At 39.0% G+C, this 24,474-nt stretch overlaps 1 protein-coding gene across 2 annotated transcripts; it reads left to right on the forward strand.

Moving 5' to 3' along the window:
* Positions 1 to 149: 149 nt before the first annotated feature.
* Positions 150 to 24,222, forward strand: pxk (PX domain containing serine/threonine kinase). Of its 2 annotated transcripts, none has more exons than XM_038695638.1 (18): positions 150 to 405; positions 3,652 to 3,702; positions 3,854 to 3,901; positions 5,682 to 5,868; positions 6,438 to 6,515; positions 7,281 to 7,354; positions 7,975 to 8,049; positions 8,711 to 8,815; positions 9,473 to 9,574; positions 9,683 to 9,844; positions 10,231 to 10,348; positions 10,504 to 10,582; positions 10,715 to 10,763; positions 10,879 to 10,956; positions 12,267 to 12,353; positions 12,609 to 12,672; positions 14,808 to 14,867; positions 19,085 to 24,222. In XM_038695638.1, the coding sequence occupies exons 1-18, from the start codon at positions 304 to 306 to the stop codon at positions 19,276 to 19,278; spliced, it is 1,713 nt and encodes a 570-aa protein (XP_038551566.1). In that variant the 5' UTR covers positions 150 to 303; the 3' UTR covers positions 19,279 to 24,222. The 2 variants fall into 2 exon arrangements, with proteins under 2 accessions (XP_038551566.1, XP_038551567.1); XM_038695639.1 differs by lacking the exon at positions 150 to 405 and adding an exon at positions 975 to 1,110.
* The last annotated feature ends 252 nt before the right edge of the window (positions 24,223 to 24,474 follow it).

A 24,474-nucleotide genomic window follows, 5' to 3' on the forward strand; every position in this document is an offset into this window, starting at 1 on the left:
TCCCTCATAGAATCTATGGGGCCAATAGTTTTAGTTTTTAATTCCACATCCAGACCAGCAGGTGGCGGTGACGTGCCCTCACGTGGTTTTCCTAATGTCCAATCGTGACGACGAAGCAGCCTGATGACGTCTGATCGGAACAGCGCTTCCTAGTTACGGTAAGCTAACAGCTAGTCCGCTCCTCTCGGGTTGTTTGTGTTCCTCCTCCGCTCAGCGGGTTTTCTCCCCAGCGTGTTTCCTCCCGCGGCTTCAGTCGGTGACAGACGAGCGCTCACACCGGACTTTCACCGTCAATCCTCCGGGATGTCTTTCCTGGAGAAGCCGTCCCCCGGCAAGCTGCTGCTGGACGACACCGTCCCCCTGACTGCGGTGATTGAAGCCAGCCAGAACCTGCAGTCCCACACGGTGAGTGTTTACTGGACATAAACCTCACTTAACCGTAAAAAATAACTGTTAAATCACCATCTGCGGGTGCACTGCGGGCAGACAGACTCCTCGGGTGCTGGTGTTTGTAAAAAAAAACAAGTTGATTTAAGGTTAAAGGGGGCGTTTAAGTCCATTGCTGCGTCAAGAGTTCCATTATCGGACACAGATGTAGACGCTTCATTTAGTCCCCTTTCTTGTAAATTGAGTAGTTTGTTTAAAAAAAAACACAACTTTCGTCCCAGTCAATCGGTCTCTTTCTAACATGATGCAACGCGTTAAAGTGACTCCATGGCAGACAGCTGACCCTGGCTCTGAATTGAAGCGCTGTCACTGATTAAGCAATTTCCTGAATCTCACCAAACTGCTGATCTAAAAGGATTTGGAGCTGGGCATTGACACTGACGGGTCGAAACTATGCCCGTAAAGCCCCTAGGACAGTCTGTCAATTGTGCCATGATAGCGAATTATATTTAAAAGTTGTGCGTCTTAGTGATTTATTTTAATACCGAGTAAGATTATATACAACAAGATGTAGGGCAGTCTTTAATTTATAGTGGTCATTCGGCATACATCCGCTCCACCAAATACCTGTCGTAAAATGCGTAATGTTATTTTTTATTATGCGCCCCCGTTGACCGCTTTCTGCAAACATTATTTTAAGACCTTGATATTTCAGTAAAACAAGTGAGTACTTTTTGTATGTTATTTCAGCCGAATCGTATGTTTTTTTATCTTGTTACAAAAAAATCGCTTTGTACTAAAATGTGCACTCTGAGCTCGCGTGTATAGTAAACTTATTTAACCAACGTGACTGCCAATGACTAGCAGTTGTTGTAGGCAAATAAAATAAAGCAGGTCGCCTGCCCTTTGTCCGATAATGGACGCGTCTGTGGTGGGTTTGTTGACAGTTCGGTTGGGATCAGCTGAGCTAGCCAGTTAGCATGCTAAGCTAATGTCAGGCATCCCACCATTGCTAGTGTTGTTGCAACAACTTAACCATAACCTTACATGACAAACTTGTTCTGATGGATGTAAGTTAATTATTAGATTTATATGTTTATGTATTTCTATGAAACCATTACATGCCTCTATTTTGTTAGCATTTCAACACTGAACTGTTTTTTTGCTTTATTAGTCAGAAAACAAACCAAAACAGCAACTTTCCTGTAATTCAAATAAAAAATATTGCAGATTTGATGATGCCAAGTATGTCAGATGACTTTCCAGAATATCTCAATATGTAAGCAACTCCAAAATAATGAATGTTATGTAAGGACAGGCCTTTATACACTATAACACTGCTTCTTGTCTCAGGGACTAGTCATTTCCTGCTACTCACCTATTACAAGTAATTGACTTGAAGAAAAGAAATTCCCATGGACTCCACACATGGTAGGAGGAGGGCAATGTCGTCTCTCCATGTTTCTCTAGAAAATAAATTAAAGATAATGTTGATACCAGCTGCGGCAACATTATTGCTTGTATTGAACTAATGTGGTCTTTTCGTTGTGACGTTTCTAATAACACAAAATACAAAAAATCCAGTACTGGATAATAACCTTGTTCCACAGTATATTTTTGAGGTCCACTTCATTTGTCAAGTCATTTTAATTTAATATCACAAATTTCTGTCTAAGGGCTTTACGATATGTGCAACACCTTAGACACCCTCTATCTGAATTTGTCTAGGTATGGATAGCAAATTCAAAAGAAAATGTAATATAGTTGATTTAATAGGAATACGCTGATTCATCTTTTTATTTTAATCTCAATTCCAATAATTCAACTCTGCTTATGCCAGTGCTGTTATTTTCCCAAACATTAAATCTGTTAAGCTCACTGTTTGGGACTCATTAAGATCATTTATATCTTATGTAACACAAGGCTGGGGATTAATGTCTGCAGCTTGCCATGACTGAATGAATGAAGCAGAAACACTAAATTATATGACGCTGTTGCTGAAACTGTACGTATTGCAGATCACCAGAACTACTTAATAAAGTCACTACTAGTGAAGACCGATCCAGTACCTATTACTATTGTTTAATATTTCTGTTTTAGGCTGTCACAGGGTCAGGTCATGTGGAGGGCTGTTGAGAATGGTCAGAAGGCAAGTTTATTTGTATAGCACCTTGCCACAAAAAGGTCTTTATGTAAGCCATTAAGACAATAAATAAAAGATACACAAGACAATATAAAGAGGCGGAGAGAACTGAACATTGAGGACGCTTTTAGATGGCAAAGATCACAGCTAGAGAGTTGGAAAGATGACATCAGAAGAGAGGGTGGATATTATGTAACAGACTCTATTGCTCTGGAAAAACTAGTTTGTTTTTAATGCTGCAATACAGACGCTAGACAAGAAGTGATGTCAGGATCTCAGCTGTTTACATCCAGAGTCCAGGCTGTTTGTGAAGCTGCTTAGCACACATGAATGAATGCAGGATTACAGCAGAAACCAGAGTCTGTCAGCAGTAATTAGTCTCTGAGAGGATCAGTTTAAAGGAAAAGTCTGTGTTTACACCATGGTTCTTGTTTTCATAATTATGTCCATCGTTCCTGTCAGTTATGAAAACATGTTACTCAGCAGCTTCATCGCAGATATCCGTGAACATGGTGACATGATCAGACAGATCCTCTACTGAACAGTGTTATCCAAACCACTTATTTGGAAATGAAAGGAAAAGTGAACACACCCGAAATGTGAACCCTTTTGATTTAGGCTCAACGTGGCTTTTGTACTGGCACCAACCTCAGAACAAACTTTTTTTTTTTTGCCCCACTCTTGTGTTAATGATCTAAATGATCCTTAACATTAGTGAAGGGATTTCAGTTTGTTAATTAAAACAGAAAAATGTGAGTGTTTGGAAAATTACTTTTATAATTACTATAATACTATATTACTGATACTAAAATTATTATCATTAATATTAATTTTCTTTCGCTGTAAAGACGTTTTTTGGCGGGTAAAATTACAGCTTTATATCAATAATATTACACATGTTTTCCCAGGAAAACTATGACTTTATTTCTAATTAAATTATGATATAAGTTTTCTAAAATTACAACTTTTTCTAATGATTGTATTCTCAAAAAGCTCACAGCTGACTGTCTGACAACACAGAGTGTGACAGCTGTTAAAACCTCACTCCACCCTTTTCACTACATTTAATTTATTTTAAATCATAAGAATGTATAATATTTATGTTCTCTCTTATCTCTCAGGAGTACATCATCCGAGTCCAGAGGGGCGTGTCTTCAGAGAATAGCTGGCAGGTAAATACACTCATCACAACCTCAGGTGGAACTCGGCAGGGCCAATCAGTTTGATTGTTTGGCAGAAATACTGACTGAAGGACGTGTCAGGAGATGAACTGACCAATCACAGCTGTTCTCTCAATAACGTGTGTGTGTGTGTTTGTTGCAGGTGATTCGGCGTTACAGTGACTTTGATGTTCTCAACGCCAGTCTGATGGTGAGTTTCACACCTCTCAGTCACACACAGCGCTCAGGGTTTTAATGCACACTGATGGACAAGCAGAGAAGTGTGTCGTCCTTCAGCAGTGCTTTGAGATCCTTAGTGACTGGCATGAATTCAAGCTGCTGTTCTGCTGTTGAAGGATGAAACTACAAACTTTTCACAACCAAGCATTAAAGCTATCAATGTTTCATACAGAAAAGAGATATTAGTAATTGGCGGCACAGCCCTGTAGATGACTAGCGTCCATGTGCTCTGACATTCCCATAAAGGTCAGCAGTAAGAATATTCAGAGTACCACAATGGCTTTCATACGTAGTTTTTTCCAGAACCTGGTAGAGATAACTAAAATTTATAGTGATCTGCTTTGAAAAATGGGAAGCAGCAAAGTATAATTTAATTGGCTCCAACTTAAAATGTAAGTTTATAAGTCTTGTAGTCACACACAAAAACCCACTTCCACACACCACCAGCTTCGTCTTAGCCAATCTCCTTCCTGTTTTGGAAACCTCGGTGGCCGTTCGTTATGACATGCTCAGGGCTTTGCTGTTGTGTCATCGATTTCCCACCAGCCTCTGCTGGTTCTGTGAGTGTATAGCGTCCTATGAATCTCTAGCAAATCTTTCATCAATGGAACTGCCAAAGTAACAATATAGTCCAAATGAGGACCGTATAAATGATAATGGAGAGTTACTAGAGAACAGAGACAGTATAGTAAGCTATCATTACATAATGATTAGTTCAGATATATCTTTGAATCTACATACTGACCACGGGGGAGCACAAAAACGGTAACTAATGCCTCATTGGCTGATTCAGAGTTAATCAGGAACTACTCATGAAGACAGTGGTCACTATGATAAATGTATAGATATTAATGAACTAATCAGTATGTAGTGATTGATTCATATAGTGTCGCTCAGTCTGTTCTCCAGTAACTCAACATTATCCTCAATGAGGTCCTTGATCCTGAGATATTCAGGAACTACTTATTAACAATTAATTAATTATCAGGTCGTTCCTGATTCGTTCCTCGCTCACTCTTTAGTAACTACTCACAATTTTGTGTTCTGTATTTGTAAAGCGTCACCCAATAAATAATACAAAGTTCAGCTACAGGAGAATAAAAGCATTTATTTGATGTGTTACTTTGCAAAACCTCATTGATAAAACCACAATACTAAAACAATAAATAATCCACACATTGCTAATTTTCATCTACTTAGGAGAAATCGAAGCGTGATAATGTACAGTAGGTCCATCTACACTGAAAGGATGCACTCTCCCACAGCCAGGGGCACGCTTCCTATCCGAGGGTAATTATACTAACACCACACAGGTGGCACTGTGGTGTGATGAGGTTGATCCAGTCTTGGGAAGTGAAGCGATGTGGTTCCTTGACCACTTTTTCTCCTACAATAGCGTTGTACCAGTGTGGAGTGGATCTGAGTTTGGGGTGTATGTCAGATTGTTCTGGTTGTGACTTATCCTATGGTGAGGTCACATCATTCCTGGATAACAGGAAGTTAGCAGATTTTCTGCTGAGTTTTTGCCTGCTCATTTCCTTTTGGGGTCTCTCACTGACCCCGACCTCCTGTCAGACCATTATCTATATCTGACACGCAGCAGAGTTGTCGGAAACCTGCTGTTGTTTTTTCAGTTTCTGGAACTTTCTTTGTAAATACATTGTTGAAACGTACAGAAAAGGACAGTAGTGCATAAAGGAAAACACATTTAATGACAATAATAAAACAAACACAAAACGTTCTCTCTTCAGGTGTGTGGCATCAGTCTCCCACTTCCTCCCAAGAAGCTAATTGGAAACATGGACAGGGAGTTTATAGCAGAGAGGCAGAGAGGACTGCAGGCCTATCTGGATTCAATCACCCAGCATCCCATGCTTTCCAGCTCCCTGACTGTCAAGAAGTTCCTGGATCCCAACAACTACTCTGCCAATTACACAGGTGTGTTTCCTCCTTTACTGAGAGATTATTTTCAGTTTCTCTCATTCAGAGGTGTAAAGTAACATCAAGTACTGTACTTAAGTACATTTTTTTACTACTTCATTACAGATGTAATTTTATACTACATTTTTTACTAACTGCGCGGCACGGTGGTATTTGCTTTGCAGATTTACATTCAAAAGATGAGTTTATAAAATTCTAACTAATGCATAGTTAGAGATTCAAGCACCTGCAGTATTTAAAGAGACCACGTTGGGAATATTGTGCCTTGGATTCAGCGTGTTTTGTAGACCCATAAATACATGATTAATAAAAACTTTGTTTAATATGCGTAGTATCTGAAAAATGTAATAAAATTATATATTATATTATAATAAACTATTACATGATGGGGTATGGGCAGATGGACAGCAGCAATCGGTAGTGTTTGGTAACACATGGATAGAAATGCCCAGTCAACATGGACATCATCGTTTGAAAGCACTGTTAACTCTCACTTTTCTCCAAAAAGAAAATACATTTTCCTGCTTTTTGATTTTATTAAAGTGTTGTCTGTCTGTCTGTGTCAGAGATCGCCCTGCAGCAGGTGTCCATGTTCTTCAGGTCGGACCCAAAGTGGGAGGTCCTGGAGCCTCTCAGAGACATCGGTAAGACTCTTGATCTGAACCAACCTGACTGAAAATTGCTAACTTGTTAACATGAGAACTGTATGCAGTGCTAATGCTTACATTGGCTTTGTTGTGTATGTATACTCATTATTAAAGCTACAACTCACAATTGTTTACATTATCAATTTACTATGCCAGTTATATTCTTGATCAATCCAATGTTAATCACATTTTCCTGGCAACTAGCAGTTCAAAACCCAAAGATATTCATATAGGACAGCTGACACTGAGTATTGATTTATGATCAAATGATTAGAGGCATGTCTCTCACAGTGAGTGACAACCACTTTTTTCAGCTCTCCATTTAAGATGAGCTTGTTGTAAAACCTGCATTTACTCTGTCAAACTTTCATCAAGCTGCTGTCATCATTAATCATCATTAAGCCAATGCAATGGTCCGAGTTGGTTTGTTCATTTTCAAAGAAATAAGCTTCACAGTAAATTTTAAAGCGATGCTATGTAACTTTTGCTGAAGTGAACAGCCTAAATTATGAGGTGATAGTAAATGATAAAATACTGTTTCAACTAGTTACTGTTTAGCATTTAACTGCCATGCTAAGTTTGCTAACATTAGCTACCTTAAATTACTGGTCATAGGGCTGTAGCAGCAAAATCTTTTAGTGTATTCATTTAGCAACGGTGCATTTCATTGCTCGTGAATGGAACTTTTATTTGTCAAGAGGAACAATGTGTTTTATTGGCATAGTTACAAAAGAAGTGACATATGACATGTTTGTTTTTCAGGTTGGAGGATCAGGAAGAAATATTTTTTAATTAAAAACAAAGAGCAACCCAAGGAGAAGTATCTGCTCAGTTGGGTGAGTACAGTAGAACTCAGTACACATGACAAGAGCTAACAGAGCATGTCGGATGCCGTAGCTTCTCCTCTGGACCTTTGAAAATGAAGCATTTTGCAAATATAAATCACATTTCACCTCCTGTAACTGAAGGAACTCGTGTCTCTCTCTTAGCAGAGAGAAACTTGTAAAGGAGAAAGACAAGTCCATGCCAATGTTTCCTCTTTCTCTCTGGCAGAGTTTCCAGGAACAAACCCTTACAGAGTGATTTGCCACAGTCAAGGGCAGATTCAATTTAGGTTATTATAAATTCAATCAAATGTAATTAACTGATGTGAAAGTAGTGTCCAGTCTGAAGCAACAAATGTGGACAGAGAAATAGACTAAAATATTTCACCCTTTTTAGCTGACTGAAGGGATTTGTTTTTGTTTTTTTCTCATTTTGTTACTGTGGATGTTTGCTGAACTGGAAACAGAACACAGGAATTCATTTAGAGCCTTGAAATGCACTTAAGAATTAAACCTGATTATTGAACGATATTTCTAGAAGTTTACAACTTAAATCACATTTAGGCAACTCATGTTTTTCCGAAGAAAATCGAAAATAACAAATAACTATTCTGTGTGTCGGTGTGTTGTAGGTGGACCTGGGTCCTGACAAGTTCCTGTCAGACAAAGACCTGCAGTCAGCCATGAAGCTGCTTACAAGCCTCTCTGTACGTATAGACAGCGTGCGTGCGTGCGTGCGTGGTTAGCACTGCATTACAAATCCAAAACACAGTAACTACATATTTGGTCAAAAGTTAAGACCAACAACTGAAGTTTTAGCTTCTGTTTTAACATATAAAAAGTATTATGTCATAGAAAAATAGAATTTCTTGTTCGGTAATCTTTGGACTGTAGAACTCACCATAATACTGTTGCACACAAACTGTCGTCTAGACAGCTAAATCCACAGAAAGCTGTCAACTGAAAGCTTAAAGCCAGGTGGTGAGACACAGCTGAACGCAGTTAAAGCTAAAAGGACATTCATTCATTCAGTTCACTGAATTTTTTAGTAATAAATGAATTAATAAATGAAGCAACGTTTGCCAGGTCATTCAGGTCGTAATCCCCCATTACTAAATGAGGCAGTAGCCAAATCCAGTCATGATGCAAATAAAAACCCAACTCCTGCCAAAGCTAACTGGTTTAATTGGCCATCTCAGCTTTTGACTCCAGTGGAATTAATCTTACAACTATTTTGATTTCAGTTTAAATATTGAATATATTGAATATTGATAAATATTAAGAAAACAGACACACACCTAGCAGAGATACATGTAATTGTAATTAATCGATGTTATGCAAGTAAGTCTTCCTCCTCTTCCTCTCCAGACTCCATATCTCTATCCGCTGTTATTCTCCAGCACCAGTGAGTCTTCAGCTCTGCTCATCCGACCGTTCAGTGAGAGAGGCTCTCTGAGAGATCACATCTATAAGGTACAGTTTGTGGGTGTGGGTGGGTGGAGTAAAGGCATCTGTACGCTTCGACCTGAGTGCTTGTTGGATGGCTGAAAAGGGAGTCGACTCAGTTGCAAGCAGGGGACAGCTGTCAATCATTATGTGAAACCACTTTTTATAGCATAACATAAAAAATACTTTTTATTTAAAATTAACACTTGAACATAGTGTGATTAGAACTACCTAAAATGACAGAAACCATCTTCGGGAAGTATTTATTTGATGTGTACTTAGATTTTGTTTGTTTGGTGTATGTCCACTAACATGAAGGATTTCTGGGTTTATTATGACCTGAAGGGAAGTCCAGTATGACAAACTACAAAGTCCACACATATCAGATTCAACCTTGAATCTAATCTGTAAATGTTTTTTTTCCATATAGTCGTATCTTTCCAATCTCATAGTTTTGATTGTAAGATATCTGAGAGATTTGAGGTTGTCCAGGTTTTGAGATATCTCTACTCACTACAATGTAGGTGAATGGAATTAAATTTGTGCTGCTTTACAGGATTGAAATACTTCAACTTTCCCGAACAGTGTCTCTGTAACTCTGGATAAACCAAAAATCTAAACTAATTCTTTGGTAGAAAGTTGTTCCAGTGAAAACTGTTTACTCTCTCTCCTCCCTCTCTCCAGGTGAAGCCCAGAGAGAGTTACCTCAAGAAGTATTGTAACCCGAAGAAGAGTCAGGGCCTCGAACTGCAGCAGATTAAACTCTACGGCCGTCAGATCCTGGAAGTATGTACACACACACACAAACACACACATAAAAAACACAATCAAAGAAATAAACCACATACACCACAAAGTGTTTCACCGCGTGTGTGTGTGTGTCTGTGTGTTCAGGGCCTGAAGCTGCTCCATGATGGCGGTGTATTTTTCGGTCACTTGCATGCGTCCAACATAATTGTTGATGATGGTGTGTGTCGACTGATGGACATAGAGAACGGCATGCTGGGAGTTCCCTCAGTGCTGCGACCCGCCTTCACCCACCTCAGGAAGATCAACGTACGTAAACACTGAGTTAGATTAGATAATAGAGGATTTTTGTTTTAGAAAACTTAAACTGATTCTTTCCATCAAAATTTTCAAAATTAAAAAAAAAAAAATATCTATTTTTTATTTATACTTGGATCTGTGTTCTTAAATAATTAGATTACATGAAAATGTATTTAATTAGCACAGGCTTTTACTGGCCGGAGTAATGAGTGCGATAATAAAATGATGTCTCTGAAGCTGAGAGTAAAAAAGTAGAAAAATAATATTTTTGGAAAGGTTAGCTTGTGTTGCTGTGAACATCTTCCTTCAGATTCTACGTGTGCCTTGTGATCTGTAAATGAACCAACATATTTTGTTATTTTAAAAGTGTATCACATATGAGTGTGTATCTGCAGTCCACAGACAGAATCGACGTCTTCTGCTTTGGATATTTACTGTACGAGATGACGTACGGCCGACCGCCAGACAGCGTCCCTGTCGATCAGTACCCTGCTATACCCTACACCGCTGTGGGTCAGTATATTTATACACACATACAAACACAGATTAATATGTACACATAAAGATGCTGTCATGTGTCTTCTGACATCTGGTCTTGAAACATCAAGTTTACTGAAATGTCCCAATGTGTCTGTTGATTTATTTTTGTTTTGTTTGCGTGTGTTCAGTGTCAGTGTTGCAGTCCATTCTGTCCACAGAAGCCTGTAAGAGTGGGATGCCAACAGTGTCGGAGCTCATGCAGACACCGTGAGTTCACCATATTGTCAGTCTTTGTGTTGTTGTTGTAAATGACAGAACAGTGTTGTCACTGTCACAATGTCTGGAATTTAAAGTAAGACATGTGCAGGAACCAGAACGTCATCTTTTTGTGTTTTGCAGGCTGTTCAGTGACGTCTATCTCCAACACTCAGAAAAACTCCACATCAAAGTGAGAGGCTCAGTTTGATATCACTACTGAGAGTTTGGCCAAGCACGTAGAGGGTTTGCTTCAGAATATTTACTCTCAAAATTTTAAATATCTGAATCTCCCTTCCCTGCTCCAGGTTCCCAGCAGGCTAAAAGAGGCGCTGAAGACGGCAAAGGAGAGTCTGGAGAAGAGGCTGCTGGAGGAGCAAAGAGTGGTGCGTCACTACTGTCATTTTACATCTTTAAATATTTTTTTATACCACTGAGCAGCTCCTCTGCAGACATTTGGGAGTCATGTCCCTTCTTCAAGGGTACATCAACAGTTTTTCAAATCAGTGACCTTCTCTTTAAGGTGGACGTAATTCTTGCTGCTGGCTTGCTTTTAGCTAGATATAGTGGAGGGGAAAAAACATGCAACATAGTTTCCCACAACCTTTTCATGTTGCAAACTCAGTGCTAACATCAACATGGAATTACTTTAAGCTATGCTTAAAATAATGTGTGTTATGGCCTCTGGATGCTGACTGCAGGAACTGATAGCAGTGAAACTGCAAATCTTTTCTCTAGAAATTCAAAGTAAATGCAATTTGACCCTGAGCAGCTACTTTCATATGTTGTAATGTCTTTGTGGTAAAAATCTCAGATTCATTAATGAGATACTGTATGTGGGGACAGGAATGCTTGATTGAATAAGGTGTCTCAGCCTATCACAGTCATCTTAAGGTGGTTTTGTCTCTAAGGGGCAGGTAGGGCGGTTTTCAGATGTTGAAATTTACTTGCGTTTTCAGGCAAAAAGCAGTCAGGACAGGAAAAAACGCAAGCGTCTTTGCAAACATTAAGTACAGGAGATACCATTGCTAGCTGACTAACAGCAGCAGTCCACAAAGTTGTAGATTATTTTATCAAACATTTTACTTGAATTGATCTCGGTCTCTGTTCTTTTACACTCACTGCAGCAAAACAGCATCTTCTCTGCAGCTTGTATTATGTTACCATGCACTTATAAAACAAGAATATAAACAAGCAATATTTCCGTCTCACTCTTTTCCTCAAACTGTCTGAAGAGCTTCAAGATTTCGAATGTGAATTAGTTTTGATTATGCGCCACATAGAAATGAATGGGAACCTTTACACTTTCCTCTTCCACCCCTTGACCATATTAGTATTTTCTGTTTCTAGAAGCAGACAAACCCAAACTCCAGGCTGGATTACCAACTTGTCAAAGCAGGCAACTGCCTCCCAAAAACGCAGTCATTTGGGAATATTCACCACTTAAGTGCAAAATCAGCTAAAATGGAAATGATGAGGTGGTTTTTGTGAGAAAGACGCACATTCAGTTATTTCTTATGCAGGTGTGTCTGAGCTGACTTTTCTATGGGGACCTCACATCTTTTTTCTTGAGTGACGTTAGCACTTTTCAGTGCAGGTTTTTGAAAAGTTGCGTAATGCATCTTGTAGCTTGTAAATATGACGTTTGCTGTTTGAAAAGAGTTTATTAATGTTGTGTATTAATGTTTAATTGAAGCTCCACCAGCACAGGAGGCTGACCAGAGCTCAGTCTCATCACGGCTCAGAGGAGGAAAAGAAGAGGAGGAAGATGATGGCGAGGAAGGTAGGCGACAGTCTCCCACACACAACAATACAAAGACATCTGAACGTCAACATAAACAAACATCTTGGCTGGTCGCTTGTCAATTTCGCTTTAAGACTATTCTGAAAGCATTTAACAACTACAGCTCAAAAGTAACTGTACCAGAAAGTCTTTGACCTTGACTGGAAGGAAATGTTAGAAAAATTATTAATGTTATCTATAGTGAAGTAACGTTACAGCAAAGTCTAAAACAGTGCTGTTATTTTGTCTTTGCAGAAGTCCAGACAGTCGGCTTATGAAAATGAAGAAGATGTCTCTGTCAGAAACAACAATAACTCTGGTAAGTCACTGCTGTTAATAAGTCACCCACACAAATACAGTATTAGTTAGCTTGTTGTTGTGCTAGTATGTTTACCATCTGTACTAGGAGTGGGAATCTCACGATTTGATTCGATTACGATTCAGAGGGCTGTGATTCGATTATAAAATGATTATCGATGCATCTTGATGCATTTTCTATACAGGATCCCTGGATAATTACTAAGCAATTAATTTGCGCATTAAATTCCAAAAGAAACATCTCCTAATTAGCTTAAAAGGTACAGTTTGCATCCCCAATTTACTTTATTAACCTCAGCCCCATGGTCCCTCATTTCATTAACAACCAATTAACAAACAATTATCAGGATGTACAGTATACAGGACAGAGCTGTACACCAGTTTAGTCTAAGCTTCTACCTGATGTTTTCAACCCTTGACTAGTAGGTTAGTTATTAATGACATACAGCTGATAATTAATATTACTTTGTTACTAATTTAGCTAACGTTACAGACCCACGGACGCTTTACACATAGTTACAGTGACAGAACAACAAAAAGTCATCCAGGATTTAATGCCTTGGTGTAAAGAGTTGGGTTTTAAGTAGATTTTTGAAAGTGTCCAGACAGGGAGCATTTGGGATCTCTGTGGGGATGAGATCCAGAGGTTGGGGGCTTTGACGCGGAAGGCTCTGTCCCCTGATGTCCGAAGTCTGGTGTGGGGGACAGAGAGCAAGCCCTTGTTACAGGGGAGATGTTAGCTAGTGCTAACAGTAGTGTTAAGTCAGCGCAAACCGAGACCAAGTCAAGACCAAGACCAGTTCCCTGAATTACATGGCATGCAATAAAATCTGGAACGAGATCATATGTACTTCTTAAAGTGATCCGAAAGATCCACTTTCCCATTAAAGCACCCACATACAAACACTAAGAGCTGAAATCAACGTAATCATCGCAGGGAGGGGTGACAGTCCTTATTGGTTATATATGAAACAATATGTTTTACTTCCAATCACAATTAGGATGTTAACAAATCAGACAACGCAAAAGCAATTTATTGATATTACCAAAGTTATGGTCTTGAAATAAAATCCCGAGTCCCCAAAGTCCGAGACCGAGACGAGACCGAATACAAATGCGGTGAAGACGAGACCAAGACCATCAAAAATACCGGGGTCTTAAGACCAAGACCGGTCTCGAGTACTACAACACTAGCTAACACTTCACTTTTCCACAAGGAAACTACAGACTTTTATTAACGGAAACACTGTGACCTACGCCCTTTCTTGCCTACGCTGCACGTTCACTAAGTTACCAGACTGAAACTTACTGCTAATTCTCCACTAACTGTCTATCTGAGTGTTACGATGCTCGCAGTGTGCGAGTTAAAATCATTACTTGCGCACTGATATTAATGATTGTGTGACATTTTTGTAGGGTGCTTATTCAGCGGTGGTGTGTGGAATACAGGCTGTTGTGTGCGCTCTACAGACGGTTATTAATTAACATTTTATAATCGATTATTAGACATTTGTTAATCGATTCATAATCGTCCACGTCCGCATCGTGATACATCTAAGAATCGATTATTTCTCCCACCCCTAATCTGTACAATGTGTTCAAGCCTAATTGTAGACTAGCTATCCGCTGTCTGTCACATAGGTTAAAGGTTTTTTGTAAACAAAGTTTCTCTTTACATTTAGTCTAAAAACATTGCCCCAAGGCCTAGTAAATGTGGTGAATGTATTTCCTTCCTCATAAAACTTGCAAAGAGTACAACACTTGCATTGTTAACATCCATGTCTGCTAAAAATCTAGGAGTAGTTACTAGTCGTTGCAACATTTCTCGGTACATTACCAACTGTCTATCAGTGGAACAGTGTGAAACCATCAGTAGGACTTTGCATGCTTGGCTGTGACAGCACAGGGGGACATAAACACGTGCAGATTGTGAAAACAAATGTCCCCGCTGTTACGATAAAGACTGTCTAACTATCGCATCAGGAGAAAATGGGGGCCCACTCTTAACAACATTGTTCCATAGAACTGCTGGTCGTCAAAAACTCTACATGGTGCTATTTTACATATTCAGTTATGGTGGTGGTGTTTTTTATTAAGATAGTTACTGATGGAGACTATTTTTCTGTCTGTCTTCAGGTTCTGGAGCCAGTTCCCCTCCCACGTGCCCCTCCTCCCCCACCCCCCCATCGACCATAGGTATGCTTGTCTGTCTCTCCGTCCTTTGATCTGTCTGTTCAACTGTCTGTCTGTCCCCCCCTCTGTTTCTCTGTCCTCCCACCCGTGTGTCTGTCCCTCTGTTTGGGAAAGTGCTGGACAGGCGGTGTAGCACCCCCTTGTGGTGAACACCTGCAATGGCTGTGGTGTGTCTCATATCCTTTATCATTAACCCTGAATTTCTGCCCTCAGTTTTAATCTGAAATGAGCATGTGTGATTATGAAGACTAATTTTTTGACTTGACCTGTCTGTCTCTGTCTGTCTCTTCGCCTCTTCTCTCGTCATGTGATTACCTGGTTTTCAGACAGGTATCTGTCTCTGCCATAGTAGTGTGTCTCATTCACTTTGTTGTGTCTCTAGCTAGCTGGATGCAGGATGGGAAACACTGATGTGTGATTTTATATTTTTAGTTTAAGTCTGGAAATAAAGTTTTTTTATTGACAACAAATCCCATGGTGAGACCAAAACCACAGATGAATACACAGACAGTTCTTGATAGTACGGCTAATTCTTTTTTGGTTTTGGTCTTTTCATGTGATATTTAAGATAAATACAGAATCATCACCAGACTTAAGACCTTTAAGTTTTCTCAACATGCTGACACAAAAGTGGCATCAGTTTCCTACCCTCCCTCTTCTTCTCTCCTCTTTGTCCTGGTGATACTGTGTAAATGGTGATTGGTCCACTGAACAGATAACTGTCATCTCCCTCTCTCTCTCCTTCTTGTGCCGTCTCCACCAAAGAGCATGCTCCATTCTGAACGTGTCGTTGGGTAAAGTAAAAGATTTATAATGTCGATGATAATAACGAAGGTCTCTGGTGGTTTTTAAAGCTGTTGCGCACCCTGGCTTCCCAGCAAGCTCCTGGCCACGGAAATCTTTCTAGGCTTAGATCGAGACTTGAAAAGATCACTAGCCTATACGGATCCAATGCAGACAGAAGCACAGGTTAAAATGAGAGCTTTCTGTAACTAAAACCCAGTGTTCTTCTGGTCTGTACATTTTCAGTTAGTGATTTCCAGATGCATAAAAATGTAAGGAGGTTTTGCTGTCAGTAGTATGCACACAACACATCCACATTATAGCTTGACCAGTGGACCACTGGATACTGGACACAAATTTGTGATTTTAAAAAATCAGATAACAATATCAGCCAATAACACAATGTAAATCTTATACAGACCTTTAGATTTTTTTTGTTGTTGTTGTTTCCTACTTCTAATTGTGTATCATGTCTGTTACAAGAAACGTACTGCATGGGACACTTGACAGTGTAAAAAATAAACTTGTCAGTGCAATCTCGTAGACAAACTACATAATGTTGACACTTCTACTTCCTCATTCAACCATCTCAGTCTTAAATTGCCAGTATGGAAGATGCCCAACATTGCTTTAGACTGCTTGAAGATGGCTAATCAGATGAAATTCTTCTTGGAAGTAAGCAGACTGAAAGTAGAAATCTGTCAGTGGAAAGAGGCATGAAGTGAAAAAGCTTCTCCTCTTCATCAACAAGTCGCTGCTTGCTTGGAACAGGGTGTACGAACATCTTTATAAAAACCTCACAATCTGCAATGATGTCCAACCTCACAGAAAGTCCAACCCCTCCCCGATTCAGACCCCCTCTTCTCATTGGAGATTGTGATCTCTCTGTTGTGTCTGGCTGCCTGGTCAGTCGGTTGTTGCATGTCTGTTTCTGTCTCTGTTTTTTGTTTGTTTTGTCTGCTTGTGTTTGGGACGGGGTGTCACAGTCTGTTTCGACAAAAAACTGAATCATCAGACACTGTACCTGGTGCACATAGAAAACAAGCAGAAACTTCCACAGGAAAGACAGATCCTCACAACCTCGCTATGACAGCAGGAAAACTGCGGCTTTGAAACAAAGATGATTTGATTCTGTAACAACCAACAGTTTAAGCAGAAATAAATCAGACTTTAATTGCTCTTATAGTCAGATAGTACACACAGTTGTTAATTTCCCCACTGTTAACTATGAAATCATGGAATAACAAGCTGCAGTCATGCAAATTCATAATTATTTTTATTTTTTTATGTGTTTGGATAGGACTGGAAATGTCAGTCATATTTTCTCTTTCAAATTGTACATGCATTTATTTTGTTTAGGTATGTGACTGGGTTGCTTTTGTATTCTTACAGCCTACTATGCATATTGCTTATTGGCATTATAGTCTTGCAAAATATATAACCTTAGTTATTTGCCTACAAATGAACTCCTACACATAAATGTTGCTAATGCTGCATTTCTTTACTGCTGGCTAATACGACAAACTGTCAAAAGTACAGTTTGTCATGATCGGCATGTATAACAGCATGTGATCATGGATCTGAGCACAGATTTCACATTTTATTTGTGTAATGTGGACACAGCTGGGCTTTGATCTTACACATCTGATCACAGAGGAGAAGTGGAGTGGAGAAATACTGAAGGTCACTGTGGCTGCAAAATGTAATGAAAATCAGTTTGTTCCACTGCCATCCTGGAAATAATTCATCACCACTGCAGGCGTTAGTGGTTCTGGAGTTGTTAAATTTAAAACGCCTCCAGGTTTGGTTGCCATCTGTTAGACTGACTGATGTCCTTACATTACGTTGAAGATAATTCACTGTGTGGTCAGACAAAAGGTGGAGTCCGTTGACTCAATTTGCCGCTTTTGGCCTCTGCTTTACCTCCATGTTAGAGCTCGGTTTGCTTCTCTGCCTATGATCACTGGGTTTCATTCAGGTTGGGATGCAAAATGGCACAACTGAAAGAGATTTACCAGGTTCAGGTTCAATTCCCCATCAGTTCACTCTGTTGATCATTGTGCTTCTGATAAAGAAAGTCCACATGTGCCGTGCAGCTGATGGTGAGGTGAAGTTAGAGGGTGAGCTTTTTGAAACTCCATGGAAATTTTATAACTATATTAAAAATTCTTAAATAGGGCTGGATATCCAACCTTGGTCCTTTTACTTGGTACTGTGCAACATTTGACAGTAGTACAATAACTTTTAAGTACCTAAACTGACAGGTTAAAACTGATGGTGGATTGAGTTCAGCCTGGACACGGATGCAGGAGCTGGTTTCACAAAGATAAACCTTGTTACTCTCCAAAATTCACAGAGCACACGATTAACAATTTTTAATGAAACTAATGTGACCACTTTTTATTACATCAGCCTTTAATAAAGGGTTTATAGGTTGTAACTAATAGCTTTTATAATGGTTAATAAACATTTCACTAATGCTTTATAATACAGTTATAAGCCTTAAATCACAAGAGTTTTTCAAACTTTGAAGTGTGCCTCCTGGGGTGAGCAGGAGAGACGTGAGGTAAAGATCATCACGTATAAGCGTGAATATAGCCACTTAGAAATCTAGAAAAAAGACAGCAGAACTTGCCTGAGAATCGTCCTGTTTTTAAGTTTTCTTGACTATCTTTGTTAATCCAGAGAGGGAAAAAAAACTGCTAATAGATAGAACAGCATACTTTTAATAAATTTTTAAAATGTAAACAAATACAGGTTTGGGTTGCTGATCCTTAGGTTATCCTCCTCCAGCATCACATGTTGCATTTTAGCTACAAAAAAACCAAACTCCTATGGATCAGTGCATCACTTCCCTTCTTGAAAAGAGTTACAGACCATTTGGTCCAAAATCTATTTAGTAATAACTGATAAGATAAGATGATAAGATTTATAACTGCAGATGACTTGTTAACTTTTGCACTGACTTCCCAAAAGTGGTTCTTATTAATGGCTTGTAACTGATCTATAAAGTAAATGATCTAACTATTAATTAATTAAGCTATTAGTTAAAACCCTTTTATAAAGGATGCCTTATTAGAAAATAGTACAGAATTTGTTTTTTTAATCAGTGTACTAGTCTCTAGTAAGACTACTGACAGAGAGATAGTTATATATAGTTAGAGATAGATAGTGATATAACTGAAAGCAACACTTCAGCCAACGAGCTGCTGTGATATTTAGTGCCTCTATTGGTTGACACTTTTTCCCGTCTTCTTTAAGACTGTTCAAACACTGAAGTGAAAGTAACTTAAAGTAAAACTATGTCTGGTGTGAATCTGTAGACTAGTTTAACGTGTCTTTGTGCAGCCAGCTCCCAGCGGAAACTGAATGTCACTAGAAGCTGGTCTTGTTGTTCTCTCACACTCCTTCCTTTCATTCTTCTCCGATTTATCCAGGAGCCCAGACTGCTCCTCCCCCTCCACCACCACCTCCTCCTCCTACGCTGTCCTCTTCCTCCTGTCCTCCTCCTCTGTCCTCCTCTGACGGAGCGGGAGGAGGTCGCAACGCCTTGCTGAGCTCCATTCAGACCTTCAGTAAGGGTAAACTGAAAAAGGCTGAGACCACCGACCGCAGTAAACCCATCATCTGACCCCGCTCATCACCACAACCTGTCCTCGACCAGGAAACCGTCACTGTGGCATCAAGACCGGCCCGCTCGTTCTGCACTGTGGTCTGGACTGGTTCATGTTGTCTCTCCCTGAGATGTGAAAACAAATCACTAACAAAAAAAATCCAAGTACCATTTTAGTTTTTATTGCCATGTCTGCTTTTACATTTTTTAAATCTATTGCTGTGGTTACAGAGAGTACAGGACGGACTGGGAAGAATGGCCACCTCAGTCTGCCCATAAAAAAACTCTGGATAATCCAAGGCACCTGAAGGTTTGTGTTCTCTGACTGCTAAGAGTTGGTCAACTCAGTCTGAGTCTGGTGAGCTTTTCTGGTTGATCTGCTGCTTCAGCCGGCAGCCAACGGGCTTCTTTTCTGCTCTTCAGGCTTGTAAAAGTGGTGGATTTGGAATCTGCAGGAACTTTTGCAGTCACTGTGGACGCTTCATCCCACTAGATGATGAAGGTTTGGATCCAAAACTCTTAACATTAGTACTCTGAAACGGTCATGGCGCTGGACTAGTCCTGATCCCGGAGCACCAGAGAAACTGGCACCAAGTCAAGCTTTCCCTCTTTGACATATGTAGCCTCCAGGCTCTACTGAGACTGTTTCACTGCAGGACGTCAGTGACGAAGAACAATTCCAGAAAATCATTAGAGCTACACTGCAAACAGTCTCCATCATCAAGTCATTTCTGTCTGTGAGTCCCAAAAACATACTTTTTCTCATTGAAGTGCAAAATATTTTACTACAATAAAACTTCTAAGTTTTAGAATTTTCTAGAAATGTATCTGCATCATGAAACAAGAAAAACAATGCAGGTTGCTGCATTAGAAGCAAGACAAAAAAATAAAAATACTTGACCTTAAAAAAAAAAATAGACAAAAGATTAATGTATAAGTTGATTTCCTTTTTGAAACAAGTTAAAAATTCTTACCGAACTTGCAGATTTATTTTACAGACAAAAATGACTTGATAAGAGGGATGTTTGTTGCAGTGTGTCTGAAACTACACAAACCTTGACCACAGTCATGGTGTGATCACACCTGCGGTTGGTATTGTTTGGTCTGAACCAGAGGGGGAGATTCATTTGATTAATTTTGTGCAATTAGTTAATCGGTTAGAGATTCTGGCAGTGAGATATGAAACCTCTGCTGTGTTCTTCTCATAAACAAATATCTGAATCCTTCAGTCCAGACTCCACTTTATTCTGTTCAGCTCTGTAAGCATGAGGCGTCCTGATTGGTCAGTTGTATATTCATTCCTAACAACATAATGGCTGTTTCGGACCACACATGCAAGAGCGAATAGTTTGCACAAGATAGAGCGCAAATTGAAGAGCAGCACATAATCCTACAAAGCAGCTAACCAAGATGCTACAAGTGTGCTCAATGCTAAGTGTGTTTCCATCCAGCAGTTTTTTGCTCATAAAAAATCTGGTGGAAACGGCAAAAATAAAAACTTGGGAAAAGTTTACACTTGGCTGAGGTGGAAAAGTTGTTGTATAGATAAAAACAAAACGATAAAGTGCAATGTAAACAGATCTAATGAGTAAATCATGACGTACATGAAGCATGTGACTTAAACATCACTAAAGCTTGACTTAATGGGATGTAAACAATGACAATATAAAGTGTCTTACGTGGTATCCTCATCCTGTTTCACTCAAGTCCCTGAAGGACTGCAGAGAAAGATTACAAAACTGCTGGAATTCAGAGATGCACAAAATGTTACTTTTTCAGCAGTGAAATTATCGCCGTCATACTGTAACTTCTGCCTCACGTCAACAAGACAAAACCATAGGACGTGTGTTGTTCAAGTTCAGTTTAGTTGGACTTTGGCTGCTAACCGTGGCAGAAAATAAGTGTAGGGCGTGCCACTATGGCTAATGCAGCTTCTCTCCCTTGGAAATAATGGCTTTGCTGTACGCGATGTCAAACTTGCACTTTTGGTGTGAAAGCCTGTAAGAGATACTGGTCAGACATCCGTACTGTCCCAGATCAGAGCAACATGGATTGTATTTAGGGTCTGAAATTAATCCAAAATAAAAAAATCTACTGGCTACTGTGGCAGAAGATTAAAAAAAAACATTAACATGTAAGATTCTGATTCTTTTGTTTCTTTGCACTTATTATTCCAGATGCAAAATCCATACTAATGCTTTTGCATTTTAATTAACTTCAAATCATATTCAATATGTTTTTAGATTTCCTTCAGTCCTGGCAGCAGTTGTTTTTTGTTATTTCTCTGAAAAACAAATGCAGAGACTTGAAAGTTGCTACAGAGAGAAAATCCATCATGGTCAACCTTTAGATTTTGTCAACGTTGCTTAATCTTCATGTTGTAATTTAATGTTACTTGCGGGAACTGTATCAAACAATCGCTGTACTAGTTGTAATCGACTGTACAGCTACTTTTCAAGATACAACAAATGACCCAAACTGGACTTGATCCCGATTCACTGATCAGATTACATCTTTGAGTATCTATAAACGCATCAAGGAGTGATTGTAATACAGTCCTTGCTCACAAGTTTGGTATAATGTAACTTACATAAAATAAAATAATCAATGTAGGCAAGTAAATGGATCTCTCTGCAGCAAGTTCACTAGAAATTACCTGAAGTTTTTTGCAGCCTGTAAAGAAGGAAATGAGTAATACCTTTTGGATAAAGGTCTAAATACAAGCTAAGGGTTAATTTCAGACCCTTGTTGTGATGATTCCTGTTATTTTTAAGTGTTTGCTTCTGTTTTAAATCTGTTGTATTTTAATGTTTGTTGTCGTCACAGTGCTGACATTCTTTTATTTTATTGTGCCATATGGATCCTTGTGCCTGATGTGGATATCTGAATGTTTTTTTGTTTAAAATATTATATATGACAATATAAAGCTCTGTCTGACAAAAATATTTACGCTTTAGCACACAGGATGTTATTATGTGGTTATTGGCAGTTTGGGCAGATCGGAGCAATGTTGCTAAATAAGTTAGTAATTATTATTTTATATAATATCTTTTTGTCTAAAACTTACAGAAAATAGTGAAAAATGTCCATCACAGTTTTTTAGAACCCAAGGTGATGTCTTGATATATCTTGTTTTGTCTGACCAACAATTCAAAACTCCAAAATATTCAGTTTACAAAGACATAAATCTGAGTAAAGCAGCAAATCCTCACATTGGGTATGATGAAACCAGAGCATGTTTGGCAGTTTTGCTTAAAAAGTGACTTAAAACGACTAATCAATTAATCGACTACCGGTTTTAACATAAAAATAAGCTATGTGGTATGACTGCAAAACAAAATTGAGTCCTGAAAGTTAAAGTGGGATTAAACCTGTAAAAGTCTTGGGAGGGTTGAGTCATTCAGATCCGACTCTTTCCAATTGTCCTAAAGTAGATCTTCCGTCTTTCACGTGATCATCTTCAGTAGATTGAGTTTTGCCCAGTTGTCATGGAGTTATACATTCAAATAAATTTTTTCTGAGCTTGTTAAAGACTTCTCATTCATGGTTGAGAATATTCAACGACAACTGGGCAACTCTTCTGGGGGAGATGGTGTGAGACAGTCGAAAGCTCCAGAACAGCTACTAAATGGACCTTTTTGTGAGTTTGTTTTGTCAGTTTGCAGGTAATGAACTTTCAATCTCAAACATGTACTGGTCTTTAGCTTCCACAATGTTTTATTATGAGAGGGATTTAATCTGATTGCTTAAACGAACAGTTCTACATTTTGTGAAACCCACTTATTCGCTTTGTAGGAGTGTAAAATGAGATCAGTCTGTCCATTGAGTGTGTGGCTAAAGCCAACAGCGCATTAGCTTAGCTTGGAATAAAGCCTGAAAACCGGGGGGGGAAACAGCTAGCCTAGCTCAGTCAGAATTTATCTACCAGCACTTCTGATGACAAATTTTTGTACAGATTAAACAAATGTCATGTCTGAGAGGTGCTGATAAGCAGACTGTTAGCATCTTTCTGCTAAACTAAGCATACCAGCTTTTGGCTGCAGCCTTAGATTTAACGGACAGAAATGAGAGTGGTATCAATATTCTCATCTAACTCTTTGCCCCAAAGCGAATAAACATATTTCCCAAATTGTTGAATTATTCTTTTGAAAGTGGGTATGATAGAGAGACCACAAGGCCACCAGGATCTACTTTTTGTAAACCTCAACAGAAGCAAAAGTGGAAGCAGCCATAATTGGATTGACAGAATGACTGATCTGCTCAGTGAATTTTCTTTATTTCACTGTCTCTCAGTTCTAATTTCTTCAAATTTTACATTAATCCCACTCACCTGTGATACCTGACATACTGTGTGCTAAAGTCTTAACCTATGTGGCGAACAGAGCTGCGATTGGAGCAGATTTTGTTGTGAATCTGATGACTGATCACAACAATCCATGTTTAGCACTCAGAGCACGAACAGAGCGTTCGTTTTAAATGGCTGCTCTATGCTGAAATCATTAGTTTTTTTTATTCAGTGCAATCCGGTCCAGTGTGATGGCCTTCATGTCTTGAATGATCATTAAATTGTATCAGAAAATTTTCTCTGCAGCACTTTACCCATTAGGGGTGGAAGATAAGTCCAGGTTTATGTTTATGAAAACAATTTGCAAAATAAATTCCTAGAGAAAGCATTGGATTACATGTATGAAAAACAACTCTTCAATCTACTGGACATTTACGCTTACAGATGCATCAATCTCTTAAACATTCAATGCAGCTGCAGAATGATCCTTCTCATCTCTATGAAACACAGGATGCCTGCTGTGATGAAATGATAACTGTATCAACCAAGTGTACATTTGATTAAAAATGATTGAGGACACATGAGAGTAAACAGTGTCTATTGCAAACCTTAAAACTAAGGAAGATTCAAAGTGTCCTAAATAAAAATACATCAAAGAAATAAATTGAAATACAACACGCATTCTAATATGCATTTCTTTATTAATGTAAAAACAAAATGGATATAAAAGCTCCCTTGAGCCTTCTCTGCAGGACTTGTCAGGTCTATGCTGCCCCCTGCAGGACAACACTGAAATGCACCTCCTCACTTTGTTTTCAGTGCTGTGATTGGATTTTAATGTGGTATGAAAAATCAATTAATTCATTTATGACAGACAAAAGGCAAAATTATTTTAGCATGTTTTCTATTTAATTATGAAACAGTAAATG

Source organism: Micropterus salmoides, unplaced genomic scaffold (assembly GCF_014851395.1).
Source record: "Micropterus salmoides isolate LMB-PRFRI ecotype aquatic unplaced genomic scaffold, ASM1485139v1 Ms_hic_scaffold_4, whole genome shotgun sequence".
In the NCBI taxonomy this organism is placed as follows: domain Eukaryota; kingdom Metazoa; phylum Chordata; class Actinopteri; order Centrarchiformes; family Centrarchidae; genus Micropterus; species Micropterus salmoides.